We start from the raw sequence: 26,568 nt of genomic DNA, 5'->3' as shown, positions 1-26,568 counted from the left end.
GAGGCCATCTTAGAAAAGTAGGGTAACTCAGTAAGAAAGACGTAGAAAACAAACTGATATGACTGTGAAAACTATGTAGAACTTGCATGTGCTGAGTAGATGATCATGAGATCTAACATACTACACATAATTATGAAAGAGATTATTCATTAGAAGCAAAAATCAATATGGGGTGGTTTTCTTCTCTATAGCAATGGCAGTCTCCTAAGGGTATTTTCAAATTGCAATGAAGACCGTGACAAATAATTATTTGCTACACTTATAAAATTCAGCTGATGAAAATCCATTAACCTTATGGTCATGGTTCACTTGAATTTTATACTTGAGGCTTTTACCGAAGAAATGCTATATTAAAAGGCAAATTAAAGCCATTAATCTTTTAACTCTTCCACTACCTGCAAGATGCAATGGGGTTTGTGATCTTTTGATTACATAAAGTATAGGCTTTGAACCCTCACTAATACCTATGCAATTTTACTAAGTCATTGGCTTGTCAGGAAGACAAGATGTTGATTTATTTAGTTTTATTGTCTATTAATAAATTTCTCAGCCACTTGCCTACATATATATATACACACACATATATATGAATGAAGGAAGGAATGAATGAATGGAAGAAAAAGGTCACCCTGTCAACATTTCAGTTTCATGATATGCCCTCCAAGATTTAACAAACAAAAGGATGCTTTTACTCCCAAGTACTCCAACTGGTATAGAAGATGACATGAATCAATTTTACTGTTCTGCTTTTCCCCAGCGTAGTTTATCTACAATTCTACTAGCTATGAAACTGGAACAACTCTGCAACTAATCTTTCTCACAACACGAGCTTCAGACTCTCAAATAATCCCCAAAGCGCACAATTTCAGCAACGTTCTAAAAGCTGCATTTCTGACTTGTATTTCCTTGGAAAGTCTCAAAACTTTGCACAAATCCCTTTTAACGTTTCGGGTTTTTGAAAGGCAGTGCTTTGTAAAAAGGCAGAGCTGACACTGTGACAGCCCTGGCTTACAGCAGCAGGAGTCTTGTGGGCACTTCCACATTTCAAAACAGACTCATGAAAGGAAAATAAATTGGTTCCTCTGGGTGAAACAGCATACAGCCTTTGCTTAGGGTAAAATAACTTTGCTTCTCAGAACAAGCAGACTATTTAGAGTTAAGTTATTCATTAAGACATCTAAACACTACATGGTAGATGTACTGTGATATGCCTAAGCTCCGCCGAGCAATACAGTATTTAAAACAAAAACAGGTGGAAGGCATTGATTAGACCCCGAATTTCCCCAGAGCATCTGAAATTTTTCTAGCAGTTTTCTAGCCCAAGAATACAAGAAGGAAAATCAGAATGTTGATCCAAACATCACTACTGAAAACTGCTAGTTTCGCCAATAACGTTCTGAAATACTGGCCCATAATGACAGAGGGAAACAGAAACTGTGAATGTTACATTACAGATTCAACACTTATGACCTTTTCCTTCCCTTTTCCATCCTCCTCAAGCAAAAGCCAAGGAAGAGTGTTTGTCGGCACAGCCCATGGGTAGGTGCTATTCATTTTAAATGCCCCACTTTAATCATGCAGTTGCCACTCGCCTCCTAAGATGATATAGTGCAGAAGCACTGGGAAAGACGCTGTAGGTTGTTTAAGCATAAAGCTCAGCTGGGACCACTGGGAGAGAAAGAAAACAAAACAAAACAAAATAAAACCCCAAACCCTGTACAAATGTAATTCTGGCCCACAGAGAGCAGAACTTCCATCGCCTCTAGCAACATTCCTAAAGCTGTGGGTACTGACTGAAACACTACAGAAATTGTTTTAGCCGGCAAGGGAGTTCTAGATATTTTACAGATTTGCTGGCCTAGCTGACAACATAATCACAACTGAAAGTGACAGATTATCAACATTATTAATGTAAAAAGAGAAAACACTGTGATATGTTCTTGCTTTATGGCAAGAACTGGGATGAAGGGTAGGCTGAAAACCTCAAAAGCATTTGTACAAGGACAGCCAAAGGTACAATTTCTGAGAACAGATGCAAAAATCTACATTAATTTGGAAAAATGTCTTGGGACAGAAATATACACATTCCTACTTCATTTCCCCAGCCTCGAATCTGCACTTGAGGCTGCCACAGCATGCAAAGATGGAATGCCCTCTCACCCCTGCAGACTGCACTCTCACTATGGAAAAGAGACCTAGCAGAGAGTTATTTCTGCATATTCCACCACCAACATATCTGACACTTTGAAAATCCAGGAATACTGGATTAACGGAGCATGACAGACTTTTAGAAGGTTTTAACTGGAATATACTGAATTACACTGGAAACTTCAGTGCTGAAAAAGCATTCACTGTTCCATGTAAATTATAAAATGGAAATAATGAAGATCAAAATTCTTTCAAATACATTGACACATTCTGCCATCTTAAGAATTAGCATGGATAGAGTCAAGAAAAGAACTGATGCAAATTTAAAAATGCTTAATTTTGCACAACAGCTGAAAGAATGTCAATAATGCTGTAAACACAAGGGCAAAGAGGCATTTTCTTCCTGAAATGTGTAATCCAAATAAAGGAAAAATTTTTGAGAGTTTTCAACTCAAGAGAACACTGGAAATCCCAGCAGCTGAGTTCCTGGGATCTTCCATCAGATTATGAAAGTCAGCTTGGAGGTGTACTACTGCTATGTGCTTGGAACAACAAAAGTCTCCTCTTGCTGATGTTAAATTTTTAAACAGTTTTTATATAGAAAACACTTCTTTACTGTGAGGATGACTGAGCACTGGCTTGGTTGCCCAGAGAGGCTGTAGAATATCTCCATCCCTGGAGACACTCAGAAGCCACCTGGACACGCTTGAGGAGAAGGGCTGGATGATATAATCTTTAGAGGTCCCTTCCAACCTCAACCTTTCTGTGATTTTGTGCCTCTCAGACCACGACTACTGGCACAGAGACCATAACTTTAACTCAGGCAGCCTGAACGCTGACCCAGAAATATGATCTTGTTTCATGCCTCTGCTGCCTTCTGCCGCTTCCTAGCAGATTTGGCAATACTTGTTCATTCTTCTTCTTTCCCTTTCCCTTACTTCTCATTCAAGGAAGAAGTAGGAATATTTTTAATTCAAGGGAAGTATTCTTTTGACATTTCTGCTTCACTGTAGTATAGCTGGCAGCTTCTGCTCTGCTTCATAGGTAATATTTCATAGGAACTGTCAAGAGACCTGCATTTTGTAGTATAAAATAATTTTCATAAAACCATAAGCTTAAAATGCCTCCTGCATAGTTTTGGACTTGCTCCATGTCTCTTGCAGCTAAAGATGTGGAACTTAGCTGCCTGTCCAGCAAATGCCAAAGGGCTAAGGAGTTGAAATATAGACATATGCCTATAAACTTCCTGAAGCTCAGCACAACACATGCTATCTGAACTAAGATGAGGGAATGTAGCCAGAGATGCCAAAAAAAGGTAAAGCTAACATCCAAAACAGCCTGTCCAATGGCCTCCTGCCTTCAGACTCAAAAGTAAAGACACAGCCCAGCCCCTCCTGGTCAGCAATTAGTAATGTTTGTATTCTTCAGTTCAAGGAAATGCCTACACGGTATTCCTTACTTTATGAACAGAGTTATTTTACAATTAAAACTGTAAAAATCCTCCTAATGCTATTAGGAGCATATGGCCCCCTTAATTTTTTTCAGAATACTGTTGTAATGGTCTAGTGCCATGTATTTACAGTCTGGCTATAGAAAAGAGTCTCCACACAGCTCCAACGTGGACAGCTTTTCCTGATACTGGACCTGACAGTCCTTAGCACATATTTGAGGACACTCACCCTTATCTTGTCCTCTGTTTCCATGGTGGCTTGCAGTCTCCCGTTCACACTGAACACACAGAAGAGGCCATTTTCATAATATATGACACAGTGGCCTTCTCTTGAAGCTTGAATAAGTTTTGGTCTCAGGCAGTTTTCAGGACCTTGTAATCTTTCAGGACTTTCTAATGTCCTCAGTAGATCTCCATTCATAGAATGTATGAGACATGGTCCTTCTAATGAGACAGAATAAAATTCTAGTTATTGATTTACATGCTCACATAAAGACCTCATATATCAAATAATAAGTAATGACTTCTACTTAAATAATCACTACTATAATACAATATAATGGTTTTTACCATGTTTAAATGGATTGCCTATGACTTTAAGGGTGCCAGAGGGTAAGATGAACAGCTTATCCCTTAAAGACTTTGTATTAAGGTATTTTAGAGCACCTATCAAAACCAGTTAGAGACCTAGCAGATTTTCTTGAGTGGATTTTCTTTTAAAACTAGTCGTAGCTAATTTTGAGCGCACAAAATTAAATGTACTAGAATCTTAAAATGAGATTTTCAAAACACAAAGACACACAGAGCTAAGTGGAATCAATTTACATAAGTAGGTATTCTAAAAGTGTATATTCACATATTAAGATTTTAATTCATATGTGATCCACTAAATATTTGCTTTTTAAAATATTTTGAAAAATACCTGAACTGTACAAAAGCCACACAAGTTCACATACATAAAACAGAAACACACACAGGTGCAGATGGTGAGTATACCCAACTCTGAAAAAATGCCTCAGTGTTGGTACTTTGGAAATACTAAAGCAGAAAGATCCTAATTCCAAGAAATTTATGGTTTAGAAATAATTGTGGCCAGCAAATATGAAAATTATAAAGACTATCTATGGAATCCACACCATTCTTTATAATTTGCCTGCCAAAAGCAGGCCTTTGAGAACACAAATGGGGCATATTACAGGCTTTGCAGCCAAGCTCAAAGAGCCTGAACAGAATTACTAGTAGTGTATATATACCCTTCATCAAACAAACAATCCAGCACATTCTCTTTCTCCTGAAACTAATTTTTGCTTCCCTTTTTAAGAAGTTATCCATAACAAACACACTTCACCATCCTGGCCATCAAGAGCCGTATCCATCTGTATCCTACATGCAATTACACACTGGATAAACAAACAGAAATAGCAATCAGGAGGGAAACTGATGTGGTTGCCTCTTCTTATAAATGTCTGAATAATTCTCAGTTTTAACATGTTTAAAAAGAGGTTTCAAGTTCCACGGCAACTAAAAAAAGGTTAGAAATAAAACCACCATAAATTTCATAAATTCTGCTACCAAAGACTCTACTCCTTTTTGCATTAAGGTTATAGCTTCATGAACAGAAAGAAATGACAACAGATACCTTACCTTTTGAACCACTTATTACCAGGCCAAGCTCAGCACAAATGGCAGCACAGGTGATCTCATAGTCATGCCCTGTCAAAATAGCTCGAGGAGTTGCAAAATCACCTTCAATGAAAAAACAATAAAAGCAATCCCTGGTTACAATCTATTTCCAAAATCACTGCTTTCAATCATTGAAGCATCTCCGTTTCCTTGCTCTTTGAGTTCATGTTCCTTACAAATCATTTCAATGCTCCCTGTTTGCATATGGTAGTTCTGCACTATCTGTATAGAACAGCAGCAGTGCACTACAGGACTTCAGCCTGCACATTTACTAGCACATATTAACAGAAAAGTCAGGTGTGTAGTAAAACTAACCAAAGTTGGAGCACATATACTTGTGTTTTCCCCTCCTTTCTCTTCCCCCTCTATATTTTCTAGAGGGAAAGGTCTAAGTCAACTACTACCTTTTCCTATAATAGGCGTAAGTAAATGCAAGTGTGACTACGACAGGTATGGAGAGAAGACACCTTCAGTGCCCAAAGATGAAGTAAAACATACAGTGACTGATCTTATTTTAACCTAATAACAGTGCTGAAACATCAGCCTGAAGTCTACTCCTTTGCAAGATGTGGAGGATCACAGCCAGTAAGAATTTCTGATGAGTTTGCAAAAACAAAACACCCAAACCCGACGTTAAATTACCCCTGCTCCTATTAGTCATTTGCCTGCAACAAGAACAAATCAAACTGTAATATTTTTAGATTCTCTTTGTGATCAAACGTATGTGAATACAATAAGAAACAAGAAATTGTACAACTTGCACATTTAAAGGAAAAAGAATCACTCTCCAGGTCAAGGGACACAGAAAGGGTAAGCAAATGCTATAAAGCTCTTTAAATAGTTTTATAACGCTGCTCACAGATTGTTCACTGCCGTCTTCAAGAGTGCTACCATTTCACGGAAATAAAAATGTTATTTTTGTGTTACCATATAATTAGCTCATTCATAGCATTCTACAAAGTATTTAAACTCTAATGAATGTATCTTGGGCAATATTATCATGTAGTTTCAAAAAGGTTTAGATGAGTTTTTAAGCAGCAGGGAATAATTTCACTTCACGAGAAATGATGATATGTGAGATACCAACAAGGCAATAAATAAAGCAGTGGTGAAATCAAACACTTTTTTTCTTGAAAAGCAGGGGATGGTTTTGCAAAGAGACAGAGTAATAATAGGACCAAGTGACTCCACTGGTTACTAAGGTAGCGTCATTCAAATTACATTTGGGGTTTCAACTTTTCAAAAGATAAACCCAGCATAATGCCATTAGTCTGTCCATGTAGAGCCATAAGAGTGCTAGCAATAGTGATACTGGGTGTTCTTAGAAATTACTGAGCTATATTTAAGTTGGTAGATACTCAGACTCTGCATGTGTACAGCGAGAGACTCCTCTGGAAAAGAAGTGTCTGGGCTTGCATAAAATAAAAACTTAGTTTACTCTCCATATTTTACATTTTTAGTCAGACCATTTACATCACCTCCCAAAATGCCTGTGTAGCTGCCACATTCAAATAGGTTTTTAGTAAAGCTCATAATCTACACCAGAGTCTCAAATCAAGGATTTTGACCTTTCAAAATTTAATTTATTCTGTAGTTACTATTATAATCTATAATTTATATCCACAATACAAAATCTTGAAAAGAAAATAAATCTATTTCTTCTTAGATATAGACATGGACACTAAATATGTATGTGTGCATGTATATACAGACATAGGCATGTAAGTTATCACCATTTTAAATCTGAAAACACTTTGGAGCAACTTGCTGGATTGTTCCTAATCTCTTAATAAATTATCATTAAAAGCTATTGCTTTTGTTTTGTATAATGTTTGGAAAAGCACACTCAAACCCAGGAAGTATGGCAGACAGTTCACAAGCAAAGGAAAAACTCCCAACAAATTAGAAGCATAAGGGTAGACTTAATGACCTTTAGGTACTTCTCAGGTGGCTGATCCTACAAACAATCACAAACCTTTTAGAGCAAACTTGCTCTATTGAAACTTTCCTCACCCAAACATGGGGCAGGCACCTTGGATGATTCATAAATGAACACTACGTAGCCAAGCCACAAATTTGCAGTTTTAGGGGGAAAGGTAACAGCAACCATAACAGTCTTCCTATCCAGTAACAAGTTAATGTTGCTGATTCAATTCTTTCTCCCTGTTGTCCCCAAGCCATAAAAGGAGGCAGCTTCGTGCATTTAAAGGTCTTGTTAGTTTGGTTTCTTTTAAATGAGCTGCCTATGTAAGCAAAATTTTAGAATTCTGGTTTTATTGCTTTATTTTGCTTTCAGAAATTACATTAACACATACTCACACAGACCAGCAAGGAATTAATCTAATTATACACTACACATTAATGAAACGTTTGAAGTCAGAGAAGTTTTAAATATACAACGTTGCAGTGGAGGTAATGAATGTAAGATGTTGGAGCTAGAAGGACTTATGAGAAGCAATGTCTGAATGAATTATTAGGAAGGACAGATAAACAAAATCCTCAAAGTAAACTTATTGCTTACAGCAACTACATCATTATAAGCTTTACCTGCGTGAAGCTGCCAGTAACTACACACTTAAAATGTAGGAGATAAGATTCTTAAAGCAAGAAGTAGAAACTGAGTATATATATTTATCACAGTTCACAGAAATTAAAATTACCTAAGTAACACTCACAGTCTTTTCAGAATTGGGACTTGACTTCAAACATAAGAGAGTATAAATCTAGAGGTGGCAGGATCAGTATTTCATAAATTGTATCAATCGTTTACTGAATTATATTTGTACTAAAGAAACACTTTAATTAAAACAAACAAACAAAAAAGGAAGAAATCTGAATAGTAACTTTGAAGAACTTAGGACCTGAATAGATACTGTAAAAGAGGAGTCTTGTGAAAAGTCAGGCTGACTCCTTTGATAAGAATGTCAAGTATTTAGGGGTTTCCAAGCCTCTGATTTTCCAAATAATGGGGTCAACTTAAAAGCTGGTCATAGAGCAGAACAGATTTCTTTAAAAGCTTTTAAACTGTTATTGCTTCAGAAGATTGTCATGGTTTTCAATAATGCAAAGAGAAAATTTTATTTTGTTGCTGGTTTAAGGGGCACCACTTCAAACTTTTCTAAATTGTTTTCGGGGAACTGACTTGCAGACCTTTTGAAAAGCTGGGGAAGTGACTTCAAAGGGAAAGGAGTCTTTGTCCGCTTAAGCAGGTTTACGACCACTGATGCAAACCCTAACTAAGAACTGAAAAGAATACTCAGTGAATCTTTATGGAGATCCTTAAGGAAGATGAACAAGTCAAATGAAATTAAAGATAGTTCAAATCCTAGCACTAATAACCAGGACACAATAGTTTTACAGATGTTCTTTTCTCAGCACAGGATACAATAATATCCTTAGTCTATACCATCACTGGGTTGCTACTTGAAGTTGAATGCTGTAAGATTCTTAATGCCACATTCACATTGTAACAAACATTGTCAATGATTTATTTAAGATACAGAAGGTGTATGTAAAGTTGTTTTCCAGTAATGGGCAGAGTATTTTACCTTTGCAGCAACCACTCAGATTATTTCGAAAGAACTCTCGTACATTCCAATAAATAATTTCTGCAAAGCTGTTTTCCCACAGAAAATAACATAAAATATCACCCTTACTTAAGTGACTAAAGTACATTTTAAATCATGAAATTCAAGCTTCAGAAGATAAAAGAAGAGCACATGATATCATGTCAGCCTACAGTGATATATCAGTGAAAAAATGTTAGGCGTTTGGAAACTACGTTTAAAAAGGAACAGTGGGATTACAGCAAAGTCAAAACTTTTTTCTAGTTTAATGACATCCAGAAGAAGATACGCCCTACTGGATAACAAGAAATTGGTTTGTATTGCTGGGTCTCTCTCTGCTATTCTTTTCCAGCTTCGGTGATGCTACAATACAAAACAGGATCATGACACGTGAAATCCATCCATAAATTCCTAAAATGTCCGCTTTCTTTATTTTCAGCACTAAGCTGTAAGAGCTGAGACAAATGCAAGAACTCATTTGAAAAAAAGATATCCCCCTAGAAAGAAATCAAACTAAGACTGACTGATAAACTTACCTCACAGTTAAATACAAGACACTCTTCCGACTGTTTATGAGTGAGATAATATTATGCAACACATTAAAATATAAAGTATTTGGCTATGCTCCTTTTTATGTTTTATACTGAGAAGACAGTTAATTATGAAAAGTCAAAGAGAGCCAAGCAGTCATTTCTAAATTACTATTCTATGATTGCAGAGGCTGTGGGACATTTTAAATGGCAAATTAATTATGTGATTTTATGTCAGTATAAAATCCAAAGTAAATGAAGCATCAGTTAATCTATCTTTTTACCTTCTTCTTGCAAAAGTAAGTGATTATTTTCTCAGAATGATGCATCAACCAAAACAAATTACACATGTAAGAGAAGTCTTCTAAAGTTAATTTTTAAATTTTCCCAATTTTGTAGTTGCTTCCGATGATAAAAATTGAGGAAAACAATAAAAGCTTTGAAATAAACCTGAGAAGTACAAATGTACCTACAAAAGTGTTTTCAGCAAAATGTAAGTAAATCAAGAAAACCAATTTGCTACTAGGCTTCTATATGGATTACATAGGAAATTTCAGAGTTTAATTACAAAACAATAACTGTTTAATATTATATAAAGTCTGTGTATTAATATTATTTACAGATCACAAACAGTGAACATTTAAATAACAACCAATTGGTTAGAACCTCACTTCACTGGCACAGAAAGTTATCTGATGGACTGAGATCTTACTCAAGTGATACCATACCATATTACTGAAATATTCTTAAAACTTCAGTTTGAATAAGCTTTCCTTTGTAAATATGCATTTTTATGTAACAATGTAATATTTTCATATTATATAGGAACTTCATTGTTGTCTGGTTCTTCACATGACACTCCATCAGCATTTCCTCTTTATTCCTTCAAACTACTCCCCATCTGTTCAGACTTATTTTACCCCAAAAAGTACAACCTTATGCCTAGATGCAAGTTTTGGTTTTGCAAAAAATACTTCAACTATATATTTTCTGAAGAAGGAATATCTTTGAAAAACGTATCATTCTATCCTGAAGCAAAATCAAAACATGTAAAACACAGGAAATGCTAGAGTGCTGATATCTTTGTTCAGTAAGGTTAAAATATACTAGATTTATCCTGCAGAGTTTGTTTCAGCCAATGTAACACAGAGAGGGTTAATGTACTTCCCACAGTCACACTGTGCAACAAGTGACTCACATTTATTCAGTACTAATGAAAGATTTTACACACACGTTGTGTCACGAAAAGAGGTCCACTATGTTCCAAAAATAAACACAATAAAGAAAAAGATGTCACAGGCCTTCATGAATTGCATATTACAATTCAGACTTCAAAAGTCAATAATCCCCAGTCTCTTAATTCCTACACCATGTGGAATGCAAAGCTTTCTGGAATGATTTCACTCTTACTGGGGATTCATCTGCTGCAAGTCCTGGAAGTCATTCAGCAGGACTCCTCCCAATGAACACCAGCTTTTTGAAGCCCCCAGAAAGTATCTGCAGGTGAATATTCAGGGTCAGTGTACACTAATAATTTAATATTTGCACCATCCCAACTTCATAAACTGTTACTTCAATGTCAGCTTTGAAGTTTTAGAACACCGTCATTTTTGTCTGATAACATTCTAAAACAGGTTTGTGAAAGGGTTTCTTTTGTTTATGCTAAAAAAAAAATCTATTTTCTTCATATTTCTGTCTTTTGGTTTATAGTTACCATTACCTAGTGAGTTCAAGCTAAAAAAGACAAAAAAATAAAGATAAAAGGAAAAAAGTCATCAAGCAATTATTTCAGTCAGAAATAGCAGCTGCTGAGGAATTGTTTCTAGATAAAAGTCATCTTACCTCTAGCTGAAACACATATTATTTCATAACTCAGGCAGAAAATAATCTGAGATGGGAGGTTTCGTATGAGAACTCCATTCAAGTTGGTAGTTTTTGATTATTTCCCCCCCTATTAAAACACTACATTAAAATAACTTAAAGTCCATGCTTTAGCTATTTGATTGTTTCTGCAAAGTTAATTTCAAACCAATGCACCAGTGTTATATTGTACTAGATAGATGCTTACCACCATTACTTTTCAATGTAACTGGGAGTGCTGATTGCATACAAGCTCAGAGCATACGTAAATTAGCTGTCTTTTTACAAGTAACTCTCTTAAACCAGATATTTTTCAACAAAGAAGGCCATAATTCTAATCACATATAGCATTCTTGCACTAAGCAGATTAATGCTTATCTCTGTGATGCTAGTGTTAATAGAATTTAGATCCAGAAACACTTAAAAGTAATTTCTTACTCAAGTTAGGATTATTTTATTGACCAAATAAATTTTACAACATTTACAATGGTAATTTTATTCTAGACTTAAAATTATTATATCTTCTAGATTACTCTGTTCTGTCTTACATGGTATAGACTTTGAACTGAATGGTTATTTTTCTCAGCAACCAAATAAGGTAAATAAATGTGATGTATTAGTAAAACATCCCACAACTATGCATATGGTTCACATGAAGGCTGCGTTCATTTACCATATGAATATAATTCCTTTTACCACATCAACCATTAGTTACAGGTTGTAAATATAGCATTGTTTTTTCCTGGAACTCAAAGGTCTGCATTACATCATGAAGCACTAAATATCCTTATCCTTCTGGGGAATTTCATACATCTAGTTTTAGTAACACCTGAAGCTCGATGCTGCCAACAAAGCAGAATCTGAACTCCTTCTCTGTTTCCAGTCTCAAAATACACTTCCTTCACTTGCATCCGGACTGTGCCTCAAAACTTGCTCTACAAATGCTACTTGCAATTACTTACTCTGATTGACAAATCCTGAAACACAATCTCTCTTGGCCAGTTGAAAACATGGATGACACAGATGCTGCACTTAACATTGCAGGACCTACTTTTAGCCAAACCAAGTATTTATGGCACACAAACTTACATGCTCATCAGGATCAAGTCACTGTGACTATTTAACTGCTCCCCAAACCATCAGTGAAGGCTATTGCAAGCTTTTTTCAGTGAAGATCTTGTCCTCATAGGTATCTGTGACATGACTTCCTTGGCATAATACAAATAAAAAATTATATTGCTTATGCAGCATCACTGCAGATTTCCATATATCCCAGAATTAAGCCACCTGTTATACCTCATCTTTTTTAAGTTTGAATATGTGGAGGCTAGAACCATCATTTATTTGTGATTTATAGAGTACCCTGAGGAATGAGGCCTCAAACTCTTTGAGGTATCAATGTGTTACAGCTTAAAGAAGAAATGACAGTGACCTTCTCTAGCTGTAGAGTTTAAGGCTCTGTTCTAGACTCATGCAGACTGCCCCAGTACTTGCTGCAGTGGCTACAATGGTGTCCCATGAAAATACAGGAAACTGTAAGACCAGTTACAGCATCAGGGTCTCTGTCCACTAAACTTTCATGACTGAACATCAAATAATGCAATAACTGTTAGGTAAAAGAATATTTAGTGGTTTCTACTCCTCTTCAAAAACATGTTACAGATATTTTCTAAGCCTTGTGGATCTTCTCTATGATATAAATTTTACTGAATTTGACTTACAACACAAATAGAAAAATTTAATAGTGTGCTTAATAAAGCTCCAGTAAAAAGAAAAAAGTATTCCCATTTCTTTTTACAGTCCCACTTAACAAAACACTCCTGACCTATTCCTGTTTCAGTTCATACACTGAACTTAAATTCACATTGTATTTTCTCATTACAATTTTAATAAAAAGGATAAAAATTATACTGAAGATTAAATCCTTTCTCTTCTTTTTGCACCAAATATGTGGATAGATATTTCCAAATATGTGGATAGATATTAATTTTTAATATTTTACTAGGCAGCGCTTAGGAAACCAAAATCATCTTCAACTGGATGCCAGCAGATGGTGCTGAAGGACTCTTGCTTTAGATACAACATCTTGCTACTGTCCAGCCATTTTTGAGAAACAAAGAATATCTGTTACATCTGCAGTTAAACAATATTAAAATAACATTGAATTATTTACTGGTCTTTTTCTTGAAGAACAAGAAGAAGAAGGGCTCACACAATAATATAATGTGTTCAGGGTAAAAAATAAAAGTGCTGTTGAGCACCCAAAGGAGTATGTGCAGACTGTTCTTAAACTCTCAATGCTGGACTATCATAAAGCAACACTTCTTTCTTACCAGGCTGACTCCAGTGAACAGCAACTGTCGTCTTCATAGCTGCAGTGACTCCAAATATATTTTAGTATTTTGAGGCTCTGCAAATTTTTAGCTATTCTGGTAGACCACCATTTGATAAAAAATAACAGTAATAGCACAATTTCCATTACTAACTAACATGATTACTGATTTATGGACACTTTGATACTCCTACTACTTAGCATGATAAATGCAAAATGGAATGTTAACAGGTAAGCTTTTTACAACTACTTCCCAATTAATTTTTTTAAGAGAAGAAGCTGTTAGGTAAATTACTTCCATTTTTTTAAATAATCATTAGAATTCTAAATACATTTTTATGTCATAAACATACTTTAGAAATGTGGAACCTTATCTTATCTATTATCATTGGTTTTGAAACTGAAAATAGAAGTCCAGAAACTTGGGAATCAAGATATAGGTTGAATCAAGACGAGGACGAGGGAAGAAGGCAAAGAGGGTTTTTTTGCTGCTAAGTTAACAGCAGACATATGACCTGCTTGAAATCAGTGTGACTGTTCAGTGCATACAGAGGCAAGCACATATGCAAATGTTCATAGGATTCACTTTTACAGGATTAGTGGGTCTGAGCACAAAGAAATTATTACCCATGGCATTATTCTTCAATCAACCAACACAAAGATGCTCATCAGGTATTATCCCCTCTAACAATTAATTATGAAGCACTCACACATAAAAAGTTTGAATTTTCAAACTGAAAAATGTGTGTAGCAGTTGATGAAATATAGATATTTTATCTTTTGCTATGATGACTAATACAATAAAAACTAATGGTTTCTCTAGTCTCAAACTATAGCTTTAATGTTAATGTCAATTGATAAAAAGTCTTGCAGGTATTCAACATTTATTTAGGAATTCTAGCTGTAAAAAAAAAAAATCAAACAAAAACCAGTTTCTTTTAAAAGTAGCTTGGGTAGTAGCAAGACTTCTTCTGCAAGACAACTGGTGTATAAATTTTGAGTCTTTTGGGAGATTTCATATTTTAAAATTGAAAAGATTATGCATTTTTAAAATTTACATCTGCGGAAGATATTCTACATTTTATCAACAGCACAAGTGTTCAATGAATCCTCTTGAATCTCAGTTAAATACAGTAATTGTTGGGTTTTTTTGAAGTATGAAATCACATGTTTACATTCATATGTGTCTTGCTACACAGCTACACTACTAAAACCATTTATCTAACACACTTCAGAATACCTGAATATAGTACCCTGTAAAGAATATAAAGCTATGCAACGAAAGCACCCCCTTAATCCTCGTGATGCAAATGTGATACATACAGAGAGTAACATTTTCTAGTTTTATGGGCTAACATAAAAGAGGTAATATAATTTGTTTTATTCACATATGTGTGGAAGATCAATGCAATAACTCAGAAGAGATCCCATTAGTATTAGCAGTAGTGATACAGTTACACAGACTCTACATTTCCCTAGCGCTGAATACTTTTATCAGTCAAGACTTAATTTCCTTGGGCAAATCAAATTTCTAAATTAAAAATATTTTTGTTTTTCAAAATAGGAGAAGTAATAAATAATTATGAACACATCTGTAGATATTTTGAAAGCAACAGAATCATCTCTTCATTTCCTATGAATGAAGAGCAAGAACTGCAGAAAAGCACTTTATCTTCCACTACACTATGGAAATACATACCATTATTTAAGCACAAACCATTTTATAAGCATAAACAACATTAAGACAATTAAATTCACCAGTGTAAACCTCCCCTCCAAGAAAGTACCTCCCAACAAAATAACTACAGTGAAATGCCAAAAACCTTGAAGACATAGATCTACATTTGCTAATACAATTGGCCTCTCCCTAAACTGTGTAGGTGAGGGATCATTAAGGAAGACTGGAGAAAATGGGATATTGCAACTAGAAGGGCATTTGTTGGTAAAGGAATCCAACAAGTATGTGTGTAGCAAGTAATCTGGTGACAATTTTTCATATTTCAACAACAGCTAGAGATGACCTTAGAGATTTGATTATAACCAATGTAGCAAAACAGATAAAAAAAAAAAACATGGTGAAAAGAATTTATATGAATGGGAAGATATGAGAATTTCCAATATGCTTTATAAGGGAGAGATCAAGGACAAGAAGATAATTTTTTGAAGTACTTTGGGAAGACAGGTTTCAATACATAAAGAATATCATTCTGTAAGATCTCATGGGAGGTTAAGTCTAGAGAAAAACAAAGGAAGAGGTAATAAGGATACAAGTGAAAACTGCTTCAGAGCAGCACAGGGATAGGACACACAAGAAGACACCAGCTGGCACAACTCAAAGTTCTCCAGTGACTGTAACATGGGAAAGTCAGGCAGAAAGATCAAAATAAATGAGGTTTTTCTGAAACAATGTAAGCAACAAGGTATGGGCAAGCAGAGACAAAAGCAGGAGAGCCACACATTGATGAGATGCAACTAACAGGGACATCAGGAATAACAGTCATTCTATAAACAAAAATATGCCAAGTTTTCATGAGAAGTTGGTCTGTTATTAAGAGCAAGCAATACCAATAGATGATGTCACGCATTTAAAAGTACTGCAGTGAAAGTCTTGAATAGGAAGGTCAGCTGGAGTCAGACAGCAAACACATGTGAAACCAGCAATGAAAACTGTTGTCTCAATCAAAGAATATCTAAATGACAAAAATGTTTGGAATTCAACTGGCCTGATAATAGTGCTCTGAAGGTAATGGGAAAATGAAGCTACATAATTCCAACAAACTATCGTTTTGTGGATATTGGGTGAGGTTCTGCAAGACTAAAAAAAGTCTTCCTGTTTCTTAAGCAGGAAAGAAAAAGAGGAAAAATTAGAGAGTTTTAAGTCTGTTTAACCCCAACAAAGAGAAAAAAATACTGGCAGAACACTCATATTTTTATATACACACACACAATTTCCTAGAAGAAATCGAGGAGATGAGTAACAGCTGATTTGGATTTAAACAGCTGCTGGAGCTGCACCAGGTCTGCTGGAGGTCTCCTGGGTTGGTACCCAGCCCATCCAGGAGGGATTTTAACAACTGCTGGGAGTGCCAGTGACCCAGAGCATGGCGAACAGGAGAGGGCAAACGGGCTTTTTGACGGGGCGCTTTTTGACGTGGCACTTTTTGATGGATTACAGCTACAGCTACAAAATAAAAAAGAAGGGTAGTTGTAGTCGGTGACTCCCTTCTGAGGGGAACTGAGAGCCCTGTATGTTGACTGGACCCATCCCACAGGGAGGTCTGCTGCCTTCCTGGGGCCCGGGTGAGGGATGTTAGTAGGAGACTCCCTGAGATCATTCGGCCCTCAGATTATTATCCACTGTTGGTAGTCCAGGCCAGCAGCGATGACGTTAATGGAAGAAGTACCAGGGCAATTTAAAACGATTTCAAGGCACTGGGTCGATTAGTTAATGGGACAGGAGCACAAGTGGTGTTCGCCTCAGTTCCTGCAGTAGCAGGGATGAATGAGGAGTTGGAAAATCCATTGTATCAATAGGTGGCTAAAGGATTGGTGCCACCAGCGAAAATTTGGGTTTTTTGACCATGGGGGCAAATTCCATGGTACCTAGTCTCTTCAAATCAGATGGGCTTCATCTATCTAGGAAGGGCAAAAGGACTCTAGCCCATAAGTTGGCAGGGCTGATCAGGAGGGCTTTAAACTAGGTTTGAAGGGGGAAGGGATTGAAACCAGACTCTCCAGAGATGAGCCTAAGGGTGGAAACCCCGAGTTAAGGGTGAAATCAGCAGCCCAGCTGAAATGCATGTACACCAATGCACACAGTATGGGTAACAAACAAGAGGAGCTGGAAGCCATCATGCAGCAGGAAAGCTGTGATGTAGTCACCGTCACGGAAACGTGGTGGGATGACTCACACGACTGGAGTGCTGCCATGGATGGCTACAAGCTCTTCAGAAGGGACAGGCAAGGTAGGAGAGGTGGAGGGGTGGCTCTGTGTGTTAGAGAGTCTCTTGACTCTGTGGACCTTGAAGTCAGTAACAATAAGGTTGAGTGCCTGTGGATCAAAATCAGGGAGAAGGCCAACAAGGCTGACATCCTGGTGGGAGTCTGTTACAGACCACCCAACCAGGATGATGAGGGTGATGAATTATTCTACAAGCTGCTGGCAGATGTCTCAAAATCATCAGCCCTTGTTCTTGTGGGTGACTTTAGCCTGCCGGATGACTGCTGGAAATTCAGCAGAGAAGAGGCAGTCTAGGAGATTCCTAGAGCATAGAGAGGATAATTTCCTGCTCTAGCTGGTAAATGAGCCTACCAGGGGTGGGGCCCTGCTAGACCTTCTGTTCTCAGAGAGGGGCTGGCGGGAGATGTGGTGGTCGGAGGCCGTCTGGGGCACAGTGACCATGAAATAATAGAGTTTTCAATACTCAGGGATGCAAGGAGGGCCATCAGTAAAACCTCTGTGCTGGACTTCCAGAGGGCAGATTTCGGCCTATTCAGAAGACTAGTTCAGAGTGTAACCTGGGAAACAACCCTTGAAAACAAAGGGATCCAGGAGGGATGGACATGCTTCAAGGAGGAAGTCTTGAAAGCACAGGAGCAGGCTGTCCCAGTCTGCCAAAAGGCAAGTCGGCAGGGAAGACAACCAGTCTGGCTGAACAGGGAGATTTTGAAGGAAATTAGGGCAAAAAAGAGAGCTTACTGATTCTGGAAAAAAGGGCTGGCTACTCAGGAGGAATTTAGGAATATTGTTAGGTTGTGTAGAAAGAAAATTAGAGAGACAAAGGCACAATTTGAGCTCAATCTTGCCACTTTTGTGAAGGATAACAAAAAATTCTTCTACAGATACATCAATAGCAACAGGAGGGACAAGGATAACCTCCATTATTTACTGGACATGGGTGGGAATATAGTTATCAAAGATGAGGAAAAGGCTGAGGTATTTATCACACCTTCTTTACCTCAGTTTCCAACAGTAACACAAGTTGTCCTGAGGACAGCTGGCTTCTGGAGCTTGTAGAAAGAGATAAGAATCTGAATACCCCCCTATAATCCAAGAGGAAACAGTTAGTGACCTGCTGAGCCCCTTGGATCCCCATAAGTCTATGGGACCAGATGGGATCCACCCAAGGGTGATGAGGGAGCTGGTGGAACAGCTTGCCAAGCCACTCTCCATCATCTACCGACAGTCCTGGCTCACTGGGGAGGTCCCAGATGATTGGAAGTTGCTGAACATCACACCCATCCATTAAAAGGGCCAGAAGGAGGACCTGGGAAACTACAGGCCCGTCAGCCTGACCTCAGTGCCTGGCAGGGTTATGGAGCAGGTCATCCTCAGTGCAATCACACAGCACCTACAGGATGGACAAGGGATCAGACCCAGCCAGCACGGGTTTAGGAAGGGCAGGTCCTGTCTGACCAACCTGACCTCCTTTTATGATCAGGTGACCCACCTGCTGGATGAGGGGAAGGCTGTGGATGTGTCCACCTGGACTTCAGTAAAGCCTTTGACACCATCTCCCACAGCATCCTCCCGAAAAAGCTGCAGCCCATGGCATGGACAGGGGCACTCTGTGCTGGGTTAGGAACTGGTTGGAGGGCACTGTTCCACATGAATAATTTCTCAAGGAAAATAGGGAAGCAGACGTTCAGAAGATGCTATTATACATTGGAAAGCTATATTCAGAAAGTTATTCACTGTCAAAATGGTAAATGTATTGATGGGCATTCCTGAACTGTGTACTAGCTAATATTTTCTTTAATGACCAATCTGGTAGAATAAGACTGCAAAATATATTTGCAAACATGAGTCGCTGCAGGTCTGCTGGAGGATTCCAAATAAGTTTGACAGACTGGAGAAATAGTCTAAAAAGAATACAATTCAGAAAGTTTAAAGACAAGATTCCACAGCTAAACTACAAAGAGAAGGAGAAACAAGTGAGTAGATGGTGGTTCTTCAGAAAACACTGAAATTCATACTGGCTCATACACTTCAAACTATCAACACTGTCATGCTGTTTTGAAACAAATATGGTCTGTAAAACAGGTTGTTTTCTACTTATTACTGGAAAGCCTTCAACTGCATTCCTGGGTCTACTTCGAGGAAGACAGTCAACTGAAGAAAGGAACACCAAAAAAAATCTGATGTCTGGAAAAACACAACTTATGGCAAAAGACAAAGAACTGAGTTATTAAAGTTGGAGGCAAAGAATTGCAGGTCATAGCAATCCAAATAACCGGAGATTGTTGCAAGAAGGAAATAATCTGTTCTCTACACAAACAAAAAGCAGATAAAAGATGACAGAATGCAACTGCTGCTGCAAAGAAAACTGGATACTAGGCTGGAAAAAGTCTGCTAAGGACAGGGTTTCTAAGGCTCCAAAATGTATTTGTTGAAGTTTTTAAGAGAAGATTGGACAAACATCAGTAGAGAATGCTTTTGGCGTAGTTAAGCCTTCTTTGGGAAAAGAGAATAGATCAGGTGACTAAAGCTCATGCCCGCCCTGCTTCCTATGGTTTTGTGATTACAAAGGAAAATGCAATCCCTCAACCTAGGAAATGTCCAAACACTAGGAGTTGCCACTTGATCTTCAAAGCGAAAGTGGGATCTGAAAGTGATGCACACCATTTGTATGCAAATGAATCCTCTCATCTCTTTTCTCCAGCCATCACACAGTTCCTCCTCCCACCCTGCACTTCTCGCCTCCCCTCTATCCCCACCACATTATGCTGGGGAAGCAAAAAATGTGGCCCTCTCCCAGGAACCCGTACACACTCTACCACACACGTCCTGGTGCATAATGTCACATCCCCAAGTGCTACCTTGGAGCCTCTAAATATGCAAAACCCAACTTCGTGACACAGATCACACATGGGCTTCAAGGAGTACCAAGGGGAGGGTTACATCCTCTCCCTCCTACCTCCTCCATCTGCCCAAAGCAAGCCACATGCCAAGGAGAGAAAAAGAAAAGCCCCTTACGCTATGCAAAGTGATTTTACATCTCCACAGTAAATTATGCTAATTAATGTGAACGCAAAACGGCTCAGGGCTATTCTAAAGGATACAACTACTTCAGATCTGCTGCTCTGTTCTGAATTATTCCAAGGCTTGGTCAGAAATTGTCCACAGAAACATTTCTGCATTAGAAAAAGCCTGTGCTCCAAAGTGAAGTACTGCCACACTTTTACATTTTCAAAACCAATTAATTTAGAAAGAAAAAAAACTCTATACATTTGATCAAAGAGCATGATGAAATATTTTTTGAATTTCAGGTTTTAATTTGAGAAGGAAAAAATGACTTAACCTAAATGTAATCAAGCTGTTTTGTGAAGAATAAAAATAGTTTCCAGCAGATGTGTCCCACACAGAAATTTCATATCTTTGAGATTTAAATTTGTCAGATTTGTTTTATGTTGATCAATGCATTCTAGAGTTATCAAGGAGAAACTAAATAGACAGTGACACTGCATAGGTGTAATTTAAGAAATCAGCCTCAAAGTTAAAAATTAAAGAACGTAAATAATTAATATTTCAATAACATATTTCTTCTGTTAAATCAAAAATGTAAGGAATTTTTCCATACAGCCCAGTTAGCCAGAAAATTGTCCTTGATAAAGAATATCAAACCAAATACTTATTTATCAAAGTGCTATAGCCCACCTGGCTTGTCAGTTTGAGTTAAGTATCATTCCAAAACATGAATATACTCAGCCAGAAATCCAGAATTCAGTGCTTTCCAAAGTAAGGAAACCAGATAAATGAACCTAAATAAAATATATCTGGTGGACTAATGGGTGCCTAATGGTATAATATTTAGGGTAGATGGATCATACTAGCCTGCTGACTGATGTATATCAGAGGCAACAGGTACTATGAAAAGAGGAAATACACACTCCAGTTCTAAATTATTTCTGTTAAAATTGCTCTGGCATCATGATTTGGCAGAGTGCCACTGCATGCATGTTGCTGTAAAGTCATTTTAAGATGGCAATTAGAGATAATTAAACAGAGAAAAAATAGAAGTATCAACTGTGAGAGTATCTAAAATTCCAATGAGTAGTTCTCATTGAAAGCACAAGTAAACTGTATTTAGAGGTAAAAAAAGCTTCAAATACAGAAACACATTAGACCAGTTAGATATCTAACATCCCACAAATGGATAGAAGTTACAGTTGCAGTAACAGGGCTCAAAACCCAACAAGTGTGCTGGTGCCTTCCGTTTCTAACAAAGTCAGAACTAAGCAGAAACAGCTCTTTTTATTTGTCTTTTCAAAAAAATTTTGACTGAACAGAGAAGCCTACAGACAGCAATTTCTGGTAAAAATTAAACACCTCAGATTACCATCTCTTTGAAGCAGAATCTGTCTTTTACTATACCCATGTCTAGGCCTATGTATAGTGCCATGAGATTCCAACTCATACCAAAGGCTTCCAGCACACTATATCACAAAAAAACCCTACATAATGGCAGCTAGTAAACACAGGAGCCATTTTAAGTCCCTAAAAGTACCAGTTTAGTAGAACTGCAAACAAAGAGACTTACCAGGTAGCTACTGTTTGATTTTAAACAGCAGTTATAACAGCCTAGTATTAACTTTGAAAACTGCAAAATTTTGTTAGAAATTCGCATTCAAATTATCAATAGACTTTAACAAAATCTACCTATTTGAGTCAGATACGAGGTACAAAATTTCACCACATGATCTGTTAAGGCCATAAAGGAGCCCATAACCTCAAGGTCTTGGTCAGACAGGAGGCAAGCCTGGGAATTGTGCAACAAGTCCAACTTCTCAGGGCAGGCCTAGGAATCTGCAAAGATGGGCTGCACTCATAGGCCTTGAAAACACAGTAAGGAGACAACTGTTCATTGCTTCACACCAGTGCAATATTCAGGATTTTCTCCTCAAAAGGGCAGTTTTGTTCTTCAGAGAAGAACAGTTTGACTGTCAAGCTCTTAAGTTCCCTGCACCGACTCTTTGAAGTTTCCAAGTTTACAAGCACTGCAAAAATAGTGCAGAGTTTGCATTTTCTTTAAATTGAGAGATTGCAAAATACACATGAAGGATTCACAGAGATCTTGCCCCTCGACCAAAGCCACATTTATGTAGAGATGCTCAGAAAATTCTGCTATCTACTTCCCAGAAAAACTCCCATCTCTTGAACCGGGCTGCTTAGGAGGATAATAGGGATAGTTTGCTCACATCCTCTGCCTTAAGATTCTGCAACTGCATGAACTGAGCTGTATCTTATTCAATTTTTGAATAGTTTTCCCAGCAACATGAAATAATTTGCAAGTTCAATGCAGATATTCATCCTGATATTAATTAGTTGTGCTTTGTCAAAGTAGTTCAAAGGATGCAATTTCAGTCAAACCACCTCTGTGTTTCAAATTCAAATAACTCCAGCTGAGTAGCAGATTGAATACGGAACACATAACTTTACCAAATCAATTAATTTGGAAGATGTCAGATCCTGTTTAAATTATATGAAATTGTATGCCAGCTGTAACTGCAATATATGACAGATCTACTACCACTTCTTGTTTTCCAGATGTCCATTTTGTTCTCTGCATACAGCAGGTATGTTTTCACTAGTATTTAAACAGGGTCAGAGAAGACCTTAAGTGAATGGCAGAAAATCTAACAAACACACTTTTTAAGGCAGAATATACTGCTTTTCACCCCTTCTATTCAAGGCATTTTATTTTTGGCTGAACATGACCTCTGTTTGGCTATGATGTGCCCCTATATTTATGTATGTAAGCTCTCACAAGCTGTCTTGAAAGCCTCTCACTCCTATGAGAGATCAAATTATTTGGCAAGTGCAAGGTGAGTTTGGGTGGGGAGGGGTTAAAACTGATTTAGGTTGTAGCAGCTGACTTATTACTCTGGTTATACAGTATGAGCCCTGTTATGAGCCCTGTTGCTTGCACTGGAACCAGTTAAAGTGCCTGCTATGTAAGAGCAAGGATTAGGCATGTAGCACCCTACCAAAGTGTTAAACTAAAAAAGTTTTAACCTTGCTTCTTTAATATGCCCCATGTGTCCCCCTTCTTTCACCTAAGTGTCCCGCTCAGGCTGTTACACATCTTGTTAGAATGACATTACTCCAAGTTAAAATTCACTGTCCACGTAACTCTACTGATAGCCAAGGGTGATTTTAAACAGCAGATGAAACCACTGTAGAACTTACAGGCATAAGATTACAGTTGCATGCACTGGACTGACGTACAGTCTTTTTTGTTCTAAACAACTCAAATGCAGATACTTAATGAAACTGTATTGTCATGAGAAAAAATATTTACTCAGATTGAACAAGAAATATAAAAAATGAGTTCCCCTCTCTCACTCTTGGAGCCACTCCTTCCCAATTGAATGAATGGCAAGAAGAAATGTATTTGTAATGTTCAGTATCCTATAACTTTAAAAATAGTTCTACTTACGCTGCAAGGCAAACACTGTTTACCCTCAATTATTTTAACTAGAGCTCATCACAACCACAAAAAAAAGCACTGTACTTTGACACCATTGTTACTTAAAAATTTCGTCCTGCAAAGTCTTCACTCAAGCCATTTTGAGACAACATCCTTATAAAACAGGTTTTCTTGGTTTTGCTTACCTCTTGGATTATCACCAATGATGTTGGTTTTGCCATTCCAGTACCAGAGCAGCAATGTTGCATCACGTGACCCTGAGAGGATGTAACAATTTCCTCCAATATAGGACTCAGAACGAGCAAGACAGGTTACAACATCCCAGTGTCCAAACACTACTTGTATCAGTTTACCTGAAACACATAAAATTGATCCCTTTAAAACTACTATTTTATTCTAAGGCAAATAAAATACATTATAATGTATTTAAGAAATATTTGTGTTATCAAAAAAAGGTTCAAAGCAGAACTGTAGTGGGCAGTACTATTTTTCCTTTATTTATTTGGTGGAAAGTTATTGAAAAGTGCAGTAGTCCACACAGTCCATACAAAAAATCCTTGCAGTCTACAAGTATTATATTTTATACAAAGGCCAAATGTGCCAGATGCTTTTTTTTTAAATCTGTATGCTTACAGACAGGAAATATGATGGGATTCTCTTTCAAGACAAGTTTAAGGTAAGTTTACTGATAAAAGTACCAGTAAGAATGCAAATCTGATGGCAATGTGGGGAATGTAATAAGAATTATAGAACACTCAGGACCCAGAGGAAATTGGTAGTGTGGGAGCTACCTAGAAAATACATCATGTGCAGCATTCGAGCATCTCCTTAAACAGAGAAAAGGAGATTTAGTTGAAAAATTACTCCTGTATCCAGGTTTTTCCATCACCATTTTAACACTTGCCAATCATTTCAATCAGCATCCTTCCCTTTTAAGAATTTCTGTAATGCTTAAAAGAGCTCAGAAGACAGACCTGGAAAAAACTCTCTCACCAACTGCATAAAGGACAAACATTTGTACCAGTGGCAAGAGTCATAAACGTTAAAAAGAAAGCCCAGGCAGTTAAAAATGTGCCATTCAAGAGTATGTGTGCAAACATGAATATGATTATTACCTTTTAACCTTAACCAAACAGGACAACATTTTAGAAAAATGTAAATTTGGATGCTCATGCATAGTGGATTTGCATGTGGGAGAGGAAACACGTGTGAGGTCGCCCGTGGCAAAGCTCTGCGACACCACCCAGCCGGAGGCTGGCTCCCACACAGCAAACATGTCATGTGTCCTGCCGGCTTCTGGATCTGCCAGTAGCACACATGATCCTAAGAAATGAGAATTTAAGCACTAAAATCAATCCATCTCACTGGATTTGCTGAAGCCCAGCAAGTGCAGATCTTGAAAAGATAGGGCAGAGGATACGCACACACGTTTCTAATGCGCCCGCTTGGCCCATCCAGGTAACAGGGGCCAGGCCAAATTCTGCACCCAGTGACACAAGGAAGTGTGATGTGTTATGCCTCTAATGTGTGACCTCAGGTTTCTCAAGCCCAAATGACCATGCATCCATTTGTGCTTTGGGCTGAATAAAGAATGAGGAAGAACAGAAGGGAAAAAGAGTGATGGCTTTGGAAGGAATAACAACACAGGCCAAAAAATACACAGGAAATGCAGACTACTGCATTTCTGAATAACATAAATAAAAATAAAATGAAATAAAATAAAATGTTCTGAAGAGTGTCTAAAAATAACAAGTAACACAAATCAGTGTGGGGACTCAAATTAAGCACATCTTAATAAAATATTTTGGTGCATGAATTAAAAATTAGTCAATCATTTAATATGGCTAGTAGTGAATATTTCATAGCTCTCTTTTTATGCAGTACAAAAGCACTGTATTTGTATCCAGCCAATAAATAAAACTTAATGGGAACAAAAGACTTAAGGGAGTGGTTCTGAGGAAAGAACAAAAATAATGTTAACAGCCTGACTCATAACAGAAGATCAAACAGGTAATTGCATTAAAGTGGAGAAAACCAGGAAAAAAAAAACAACCCACGAGAAAAAGCAGAATAACAAGATGGAATTTAAAGGAAGCCTGTACATCAGAATCAAAAATAAAACACTGGTAAAAGTTATTAAGCTGCTATAATCCTCCAAGAGAAAATGTGAGATGAAGCACCATCACATGAGCCTTTCCTAACCGGACAGGGCAAACCCCTGGATGCACACTTACTGTGCATATCTACCGTGCAGTGGAAGGATGAGTAACTTGGGGATCAAGCCTTTCACTCATATCTGCAAGTCTGTAATACATCCCACAGCAGCCACCTCTGCCCACCAGGGCTTTAATTCCTGAGGCAGGGTCACTTGTCTCAGACGTTGGCCAGTCAACAGATTTAGTCAGAAGAAGTTTCTGAACTTTACAGCTACAAGCAGTGAAACACTCACAGACTACATTTTGGCAACACACAAAAGCATCTTACCAAGTGTAGGCTTCTCCCTGAAAATCCAAGTTGTCAATTACATGGTTTAGATTTGAGAATAATTACGTGACATATTTTCAGTTGT

The 26,568-nt window shown here is 37.5% G+C and overlaps 1 protein-coding gene across 2 annotated transcripts in view; it reads right to left on the bottom strand.

The window, feature by feature from the left end:
• Positions 1-26,568, bottom strand: part of LRBA (LPS responsive beige-like anchor protein) — a 400,341-nt gene that overhangs the window by 5,812 nt on the left and 367,961 nt on the right. For both annotated transcript variants that reach the window (XM_029960309.1, XM_018073461.2), the window contains 3 exons: positions 24,185-24,352; positions 5,243-5,344; positions 3,828-4,042 (listed from right to left, as the gene is read on the bottom strand). In XM_029960309.1, coding sequence (XP_029816169.1) covers positions 3,828-4,042; positions 5,243-5,344; positions 24,185-24,352 — 485 coding nt within the window. The remainder of the gene's footprint in view (positions 1-3,827; positions 4,043-5,242; positions 5,345-24,184; positions 24,353-26,568) is intronic.

Source organism: Manacus vitellinus, unplaced genomic scaffold (genome assembly GCF_001715985.3).
Source record: "Manacus vitellinus isolate BGI_N305 unplaced genomic scaffold, ASM171598v3 scaffold_0_pilon, whole genome shotgun sequence".
Classification (NCBI taxonomy): domain Eukaryota; kingdom Metazoa; phylum Chordata; class Aves; order Passeriformes; family Pipridae; genus Manacus; species Manacus vitellinus.
This window is presented reverse-complemented; position numbering and strand designations above follow the sequence as displayed.